The sequence below is a fragment of the Cervus canadensis genome, chromosome 6, assembly GCF_019320065.1.
Source record: "Cervus canadensis isolate Bull #8, Minnesota chromosome 6, ASM1932006v1, whole genome shotgun sequence".
NCBI classification, from domain to species: Eukaryota; Metazoa; Chordata; class Mammalia; order Artiodactyla; family Cervidae; genus Cervus; species Cervus canadensis.
In genome coordinates, this window is record NC_057391.1 from 80,198,197 (window position 1) to 80,208,070 (window position 9,874).

The following is a 9,874-nucleotide window of genomic DNA, read 5'->3' on the forward strand; positions in this document are numbered from 1 at the left end:
AAACAAAAATCCTTGCATACAATTCTCCTGTTCAATTGGAGAATTTTTAATATTTTTCACTTTATCACTGTAAAACCCAAGGCAGTTTTTAACTTTTTTGTACATTAGCTGTTATGTGTAGGGCAATCTGTCTTAAGTCAGGGATAAATTGCTCTAAGAGAAATGAATCCTACATAATTTTCCCATTAAGCATCTTGTGGCTTAAATAAACTTCCTGTTTGACATGAAAGAAAGAGTCATATAGTAGCTAGCATTTACCAAATGCCTGTGTGACCCTTGTATTAACCCCACCTTGAACAGATGAGGAATTTGAAACACAGAGAGATGACTCTGGCGACTTGCCCACAGTGGCTCAGGCTCAGTATGGGAGCTGGGATTTTGAATCCGAGCCTGGCTAATGCTAAAAACCCTGCTCTTGGGATTTCCCTGGCAGTCCAGTGGTTAGGGCTCCACGCTTGCACTGCTGGGAGCCTGGGTTCAGTCCCTGGTCAGGGAACTAGTCCCGAAAGCTGCATGGCACAGCCAAAAAATTAAAAAAAAAAAAAAAGCCCTGTTCTTTTCACAACATTATGCTATCCCCTTTGTTTCCTGGCTACTCATATTAGAGTCTCCCGAACAGTCCGTTGTTGCTCTTCAGGATGTGAGAGAACCAGTGAAAAGTAACTCTCCTCCACCTCACTAATATTTTTAATTATATTGAGGCACAGAAATATTTAAAATAATTTGCATTAGAACCAAAAACCAAATGCTGTGAGTTTCTTCCATTTCATTAAAAGTTACTTAATCTTTCGATTGTTTCCTGTCTTAAAGCCAAGCAGAATTTTATCAGGCAATTGCCTCAAAGTTATAATCTGGAAAATCTTTCCGTAATGAAACCCATATGTCATGGGCGAAAGGTGCAGAGCCCTGGCAGAGAGGGCTGGTCTCGTGAGAGCTTGTGCACCCAATCTCGTTAACCAGGACCTCTGGTAATCCCTCATCCCCTCACCGGTGAGAAATCAATCTGTACCACTAAAATCTTTTTCCACCAGCCACCAGAAAATTTACTGCAGAGAAGGCAGTTTGGGGATAGTCATTGTGGAAAGGGAGCCAGAGGCAAGGCTGAGTGTAGGCTGGAGGAATTGGAGAGTCTAAAGAAGAGATTACATTCAAGCACACACCACCTTCAACACAAGCAGGATGGAGTCCTCCCTTCAGCCCTGACCTCTCTAACGTGTACCCAGGTATTTACAACTGCCATGAACCTGACAGCCCTAGGGAAACTGTGAAGGGGTAATAGAACCAGAATCAACCTGGAAGTTGATTTTAATTTATCTGTTTGTCGTCTTTAAATGTGTACACATTGTCCCCTGTTGCTCACTCCGCAGCAGTTCACATGTTCAGCCTTTGGTGAGAGTCTTGATTGTGGCTTCCTCAGCTTATGGTCTGTGCCCAGCCTAGGAGGGCCCGTAAGTCCCAACTTGACGTGGAGGCCGTGCTACTCCTCTGCACAGTATACACTGTGCTGGCCGAGGACCAGTGGGTCCCTCTTGGCTTAGTGATTAGACTGTGGTAGCAGTGTTGCCTTTCTGTTGAATCTTATAATCCTACAGAATTAATCCGGAACTAGAAGATAGTTAAAAATGGTGTTGACTTCAGATAAAACTCTCTAGCAATTTTATTGTCCCCAGGACGGTCTTCTGACACATTGTGGGGGAAAAAGAACCAGGAGAGAAGGCAGAAATCAGAATTGCCAAGCTAAGGAGCATGTAATCTTACCCTGACTATTAATGTAAGGATTATACGGTGAAGGGATGGAACTAAGCAGGAGGACGTAGAAATACCTTCGTCTCCTCTGTCAGCAAGCCGTTGTCTTCTCTAAAGGTTTTTTCCCCCAAAAGATTTGAAATCCTTTGTGGGAGTTTTTTAGTAAGATATATTTACGTGTAAAACCATACTGGAAGGGGTGTGTGCGTGTGTGTGTGTGTGTGTGTGTAGAAGAGGAATACGGAATAGTAGCAGAAGGCTGTCTCTCTACTCCTAATGGGATTTTGTAGCAGCATGTGCGAGTTTGTTTCAGAAGTCAAAAATGAACAGATGTTGGTATAAATTACCTCTGTGTCTGATGTCTTGCAAATTAAAAGCGCGGTTGGCATCACTAAACAATTTCACTAGGTTTGGGGGGTGCGGTTAGCGGGCGGTGATTACTGTAGCAGGTCGGTAAGAATCTTCATACTGCAGTAGAACAGGAGAGCCAAGGATAAAGAGATGAGGAATAAAACCAGGGGTATATGAATTAATCAGAGATGTTAACATCGCTGATGACAAGTGAACAGGAGGGCACGTGCTCTGGAGCAGCCACTGACCCACAGCAATTTCTCTGTGCACAGAAAGGGGTTGGTGCTTAGGATGTGATTTATAGGGTACGGCCCTCTTTTAGGGAGCAGCTATGTCAGGAATTCGTATATCTCCTATATAGGACCAGCGAGTAGGAAAACTTTCTCCCCTCCCGTGTAGAAGATGATGTCTTTTGAATTACTTCTACTTTTACGGTGGTTTTGCTGCAGCTCTGTGTACTTAGATTAGGTTGAAGGGGGAGGAATGATTGAGTGGAAAGGGGGTTGTTAAAAAGGATTGGTTAAATTCAAGGAGAGCTTGCCACTGAGAGACTTCAGAATATCTGTTTATTTCTTTTTTTAAATTCTTTTGATCCCTTGAATAGATTGGATCTTGTAAAATTTTAGGTCTTAAAATATTGGTCATTTTCCCATTTGGGGAAAAAAAAGTAAAGAATTGGGTCATATGAAGTACAAGAGGCAGAAATAATTAGTAAGATCAGTACAGTGCTCTTAGCCCAGGAGTTTTGAAACAAGGCTCAGTTCTACCCACTGAGTTTTTTTTATTACCCAAGTCTGATCTCCAAAGCACCTGCTTCTAGCCATGCTGCAGGATCATTGGATACTGTGTTTAAAGTCATTAGTAAGCATTGGAGAATAGAAAACCTGTCCAAGGAGGAATAAATGATGAGACCCACTCTGAACAAAAGTATAAGTAGTCAGTTCCTATGGGATCAAGCTGAGGGGAACATTCCAAGAAATGGGATGTTGAGATTGCTGGTCAGCCTTATCACAATCCACTCACTTATTCACTCAGGAAGTACTGCATGCAAGAGAAGCAACAGACTACCAACTTCCTCTGAAAGGTGATGTGTTAATAATATTACCATTGCACGAAACATGATCATGGCTGAATACCCAAGAGGGCAGAGCAGGTGGTATTAATATGCTACTCATTTTACAGATGAGGAAACTGAGGCTCAGAGATCCTACCCAACTCAAGGTGTCACCTTGCTGACAAATACTAGAGTTGGAACTTAATTCAGATCCTGTATTCTCTGAAAGAAATCCATGCTGCCTCCCCTGGGCAAGAAAACACTTATTCGGATTTCTGCTAGAGTAGTTAGTCCTGTGCCTGGATCTCTCCATAAGTCTGGTATTACTTTCATCAAGGGAAATGACTTTCCTGCCAAACAAGCAAGGTAAATTTTAAAAGACTCCCACAATGTAGAGAGTGGAGCAGTGAGGGTCACTGACAAGTCTTACTGTTGTCTGTGGAAGGGAAGGAAACTGACTTTACTGTGTTCCTGCTTGGTTCCAGTTTTGTTGTGTATCATCATCTAGCCAGCAGTTATTCAGCAGATGCTGGGTTCAGAGCTGTGCTAGGTGCTGGGGATGTAAACAATAGTAAAATACCATCTCTGCCCTTAGTTCTTATATTTCCATGAAGGAAGACAAATCATATCAACAAGTAATTGCAAGTCTTATTGGAACTTTATATGTATGGAGTTTGGCATAAACTCACTAAAGGAATGGTCAGTTTGATTTTGGCCAGGGTAGGGTTGTGGGCACATTGGACAAGACCCAGCACTGGGGCTTCCATTCCTAGTTAATGGGATTTCCTTTTCCTTTGTTGGAGCTTTGAACTTGTGAAAGATAAGGAATGAGTAGACTACAGTTACCTATAACTTTCCTATAGTTACAAAGTTTGTACTGTTTTATTTCTTTCTTGTACAAATAAACCAAGAACTATTCAATATAGGTGGTAGGGGTGGGAAGTGGGCACCCATCATCTACCGCTATTTGCTCTGCTGGGAAGGAAAGCATGGCACCTAGAGTGAAGGTCCTTCTCAGTCCAGCAGGTGCCTCCCTAGTCATCTCTCTTCTTTGGCCAAGATGGAGACATGTCCCTAGGGGCCAGAGGGCACCGCAGCCTGCTCTGCATCCACTGTGTGGTTTCAGACTTCTGGACTCCAGGGCCAGCTATAGAAAACTTTCGGCACTGTTACATCCATTTAAGAGACATAAAAAGAGGATCCGTTTAAGAGACATAGGGATAAGAAGGAAGGGGGTTATGCCACATATGATTTTTTTGAGAATTTGCTTGACCGATCTAAAACTGGGGGCTTCTGGAGTGGGTCTTGTAATTGAGAAATGTTTTACTTTCATTTTCAGAGCCTCATATGTAGGAAAGTAGCTGTATAAATGCTCTTGTAACTACAGCATTCAAAGATTGATGGTACTGAAAGTCAGAGAAAGACACATAAACCTTGCCTGGCTATATTAAATATCTAAGGACTGACAATGCCAAGAGAAAGAAGACCAAAGCTCTATAAACCCTACTTTATTACTCCATCCACAGATGAACTGCACTGAGGGAATATAAACCCTGTTATATTACAGTGTCCAGGGACTACCACTCCTGAGAGATGGGGTAAATGATCTCTAATTTTGATTTGAGATTATAAATGTCCAGAGACCAACAATCCAGAAAAGACTGTGATCTTGGTTGGATTTTAGCCTCCAGAAGCAAACCTCCTGAGACAGTAAACATGAGAATTAGGTTACATTCTTGAGTGAGAGGGGGATTTGGGGGTAGCTCCCTGGTGATTTTTTTTAAAGGGTAAATGATACAGATTTCCCCAGTTGGCCTGCACCATATAGTAATTACCAACTTCAAGACAGTGTTGGTAATTACCGTAGTTGTCAAGAGTGGTTTGTGTTTCCCACTTTTTGGAGGTTAGTAGGGATGGAATCTGTTAGGATAGCAACTTTGTATACAATTTATGTCAATGCGCATTCTCAAATTAAGTCTTCCTGTGAACCCTTTTTCAGAGTTTAGGTGTTCATTGATCTTTTATGTACTTTGTGATTCCAGCCAGAGAGATGACACGGGGGAAATTCCTCAACATTCTAGAGAAGCCCAAGAAGTAGCAGCTGCTTGTGGACAGGATGTCCTGGGGCCCGGAACCATGCTTCCTTCCCAGTGCAGCTCTGAAGATGCACACCTCACTGCTTCTTGACCAGAGGCCAGAGGGTGCACTCCAGAATTCACCCGCTCCCCTGCTTCTGGCACTCTGCGCCTCTGAGGACATTCGGCAGCAAGAGAAGAATCTGCTCTACCCAAGGATCGGTGCAGTTATTCCATCAGCTTCCAGACTTTGACCGTCTCAACCTCGGATGTCGGTGACACCAGAGAGCATATCATTCTTAAAGGTCAAAGTCCTGCTTTCTCGTTTCCAGAAGTGATTCAGGAGTTCCAGGATCTTACAGTTGATTTGATTCAGTGATGGCAAAGTCAGTTAAGACATGTTGATTGGACAAGTTCCTTTGAATTGTACTTCATCTCTTAGGAAGTATTTATGATGCTAGGAGACCAGAGGCCAATTAGGTTCTGGACCAGTTAGGTTCAGATCAGGGTGCAGTTTGACCTGCGAACCCACCAATGTATACTAGGTTCCAGGAATCCCCAGCTAGAGAAATGCTTTTGAAACTCTACACCTCTCACGATAGTCGCATCCCTCAATGCCTTCTGTTCCCCACCTCCAAGGGACCCCATGTGTTTTGACTCTGGGGAGCGGGATCCCTGTGTACCAAGCCCCTCCTGGGATTAGCTTGTACAGTGAAAGGTGCATGCAGGGTTGCATTGGGTTCTAGATATCAAGACTAGCTTAAAGGTGATGGAAAGGACTTTTGAGTTCTGGTTAATCTGTTACAGATTCAAGTGAGAAAGTAGGTATGGTCTGAAAGATAGGAGGAGGGGATTGAGTACAGGAGTTCCCATTTGATTAAAAACTAGAAATTCTAATCGACCTTAAAGGAATGTGCTGTGGAATGGTGGCAGTATTTTGCCTGCCTGCCCCCCATCCCATCTCAGCACAGATTAGATAGTGCACTCATATAATAGAAACACACACACACACACGAGAAAGAATTTCTTGACTCTACAATTCTTATGGAGCTCTTTGTCCATTATCTATGTTAAGACCTGAAAATCTAGCCCATGTTTAAAATTGATTATAAGTATTCTCCTTATTTTGTCTTGTAAGCCAGTCCCCAGCTTCTGTTATTTTGAGAAGTTCATGGGGTTTCCTAAACTTTATGAAAAGAACATCCATGTGGCAGTAGTGTGTTAGTGTTTAGACACTAGGGACGTTGTGGTCAAGGTTTTGATGCTGAGTGTCTGGTTAGGGTACAGCACTACTCAGTTTAATAGCTGGTCCATTAGCCATTTTCTGCCTTGTTTCCCATGCTAGAATTAAGGTTGGATTTTTCTTTCATTTGCTTCCTTTGACCATCCATGCAATTTTACTTATTGATCAGGGTGGGTGGAATTTAACACAAGACATTAAAAGAGAGTATGAGAAGGCAAACATTCTGTTTGGATGCGATATATAAGGTTAGGCTAGAGAGGTTTTGATTTTAAGTAAAGCTTATCATTGACATTCCTTTATCTTAAATGCGGTTAAAGAATGTAAAAGATGGGGAGAGAGAAAGAAGGAGGGCTGTGCAAAAGAATAATGCCACAATGTCAGATTTTAACTTTGCTCTGTTTTTTTGAGTTAATGGTGTCAGGCACTTCTAAGTGCTTGGGGAAATTGAGAAATAGATGGAGAACATTGGGATACCTCCCTCAAACCAACTCCAGTCTGTAAACTGGTTTTGGGGTCTGCTTTGGCCTCTTCCTTTTACTGTCATCTTATCCACCAGCACTTAATATACGTAGATGTTTTAGAATTGCAATATTTATTGGTTTTGTATTTGCCGTCCTTAGAAATTTTATTGATTTATTTTTATATTGATAATATAAATTTATGTACAATGTGTGCATGTATGTATTTTAGGGTGTTAGAGGATTGTACTTTGTGCATGGTGGTTTCTGTGTCGTCATAATAAATATGTACCTTTTATTAGGAGAGTGAGTTTTTCCTTGAAAGGCCAACTTGCATATTTAAAGCACAGACCTCATCAGAAAACACAGCTATAACAGCAGATGACCCACTGTCTTCTCTTTAATATCACGTTGGGCGATGTGGGGCTTTGTGATCATCTACTTCATGGCCTCCAGCTGCCAGCTACCAGCCACCCAACTCATTGTTTCATACTTCCCCTCGTCTGCTAAAAAGTCTAGATCTGTCCTCCTGGCATTTAAAACTCTCTTCATATAACCCTAAATAACCTCTCAGTTTGGTCTCCTTTCTCTCCAATGTATGAAGTCTCTATCCCAGTTAATCTGAACAGTTCCCAGTTCCTCACTTATGTGCCTTTGTGGATGCCATTGAGTTCTGGAAGCCTTGGATCCTTTTCCTGCCCGTTAGCCTTCCTTCCTGTAAACCCTATGATCCAGCTGGGCATAACCCTTCCCCCTGCATTCTCACAGCATTTATGTATACCATCCTTATTACTACAGTCTGCCTTATATTTAAGTGATCTGAGTACATATCTTAGAGCCCCACTAATTTATCTGCTCCCTGAGATTGTGGCTGTCTCCCACACATCTAAGTTCTTCTTCAGTGGCTTCTTTGAACTGGAGGTTCATGACCTGTTTGTTCACATGCTTCCAGTTAAACTGGACATATCAAAAGCAAATATTTCTCTGCCATCTGCCATAAACCCTTATTATGCATCCCTTTACAACTCTGTTCAAAAACAGAAGTACTGATGTAGTCAGTGCTACTGCTGTCACTCATTGATGGTTTACCTGCTCCAGGCCAGAGCATGCCCTTTTAGAGAAACATTCCCTTTTAAGGAAAGCAGATTGCTTAGCATCATTGGTTCATCACTGATTGCCAAGAATACATCTGGGTGGACAGTACATTTCTCTGATCTAGAAAAGCATGACTGGGGCTTCCCTGGTGGCTTAGTGGTAAAGAATCCGCCTCCCAAGGCAGGAGACATGGGTTGGATCCCTGGTCTGTGAAGATCCCATATGCGTCGGAGCAGCTAACACTGTGCACTGCAACTATTGAGCCTGTGCTCTAGAGCCTGGGAGCTGCAACTACTGAAGCCACCGCAGCGAGAAGCCCTCAAACCTCAACCCGAAAGTAGCCCCTGCTCGCCACAACTAGAGAAAAGCCCACGCAGCAATGGAGACCCAGCAAAACTAAAATAAAAAGCATGGCTGATTGACTGACTGAAAAGGTACAGCATGACAAATATGCTGCTTTAACTCTTCAGAGATTATTTTTCTCATAAATGATTATTTGCCTACAGATTTGTTTTCCCTTTCCTTTTGCTGTTCCAAACACCATCCATGCTTTGCATCTGTTGGCTGTGAGCAGAAGCATAGCGTTGGTGCCTGGAGACACATTTTCAAATTCTTACTCTACTCTTTTCTCACCAAGAGTCTCATTGCTGCTTGCTCTCCTCAGTCTCTGAGGTTTCAGGCCTCAGCTGATTTGCTTGACTTTCTTTGCTTTGTTGGAGCGGTAGAAGTTCAAGGATATCAACTGCATTGATGTCAAAATGCTGTGATTAATTTTTCTTTATCTTTTTGTTACCTATTTTCATTGTGGTTTTTTTTTTAATAGACAGCTGCTAATTGCTCCTTGTTTTTGGCCCTCTGCCTTCTGAACTCACCGTAATCAGAGCAGTGCAAATGGAGCTGGTGAAAGTCATTCCGTTGCCCCCGGGGCTTCCGCAGCATGTTTGGACTTCCATTGATGCTTTATGATAAAGCCAAGAAATTGCATTTCCAGAGGGATGCTCCGGTTTCTTCTGTTTCCTGCAGGATCAGAAAGGTAATGCAGAGCAGGAAGGGAGGACACAGGCAGTGGGCCAAGGTGGATGGTCCCGGGGGGGTCAGGTGACAGCATTTCTTAGCAGCTCTCAACTTCTGCACGAACTCCATCTCCAAGCATTTGGTTATGTTCTACAGTGTCTGTTTTTTTCCTCCTTTGAGCAAAAGCTACAGGACTACCTGGCCTTGCATGGGCTTCATTGCATAGGAGGACCTTGTACCCTCCACCCCTGAAGAGTGGGCAATCAGCGGTCTCTCCTGGTACGTGAAGCTCTGACTGGCCAGTAACTGACTTTTCCTATCTATTTAGGCTTCGGGGCCCTTTAAGGATATGAACCTGACTCTGAAAGGCCACCAGCCTTCCCACCCTTTGCCCAACACTTTCTTCCCGAGCAGGGCTGGTTGGGGGCTTCAGGTGGCACCAGGTGCTCGGGGGAGGCACCCAAGTGCTGGCAGAGCCTGTTAATTAGCACATGAACACCCCAATGCTCCATTAGCCAGGCCAGGCATTCGGAACCTTCCCCTCCTGTGGCCCCTTCCTCCTAATGAGAGCTGGAAGAAGGGCCCTCACAAAACACTGCCTCAGAATAATATTCCGCTTTGTCCCCACCAGTAACCAGGGCTGACAGGATCACTCTGTCCATTTCTCTTCTAATTAGCACAATTCCAGCATAGCCTGAGCCAGCAAACGGAGAAAAGCGATCAAAAGCGATCGGACAACCGTACCGAATCACAAACACAAAGAGGGCCATTCCCCGTAATTAGGTGAGACAATTCCTCAGTCTTTTCTCGGCTGGAGTTTGCCGCTAAGACTCTTGCT

General features: G+C 43.4%; 1 protein-coding gene across 5 annotated transcripts in view; it reads left to right on the forward strand.

Annotated features, from left to right (window-relative positions):
• Positions 1-7,231, forward strand: part of LIN52 (lin-52 DREAM MuvB core complex component) — a 108,623-nt gene extending 101,392 nt beyond the window's left edge. For 4 of the 5 annotated variants that reach the window (XM_043472532.1, XM_043472534.1, XM_043472539.1 and 1 more), the window contains one exon: positions 5,194-7,231. In XM_043472532.1, coding sequence (XP_043328467.1) covers positions 5,194-5,338 — 145 coding nt within the window. In that variant the 3' untranslated portion in view covers positions 5,339-7,231. The remainder of the gene's footprint in view (positions 1-5,193) is intronic. The other variant, XM_043472536.1, reaches the window with a different exon arrangement.
• Positions 7,232-9,874: the final 2,643 nt, after the last annotated feature.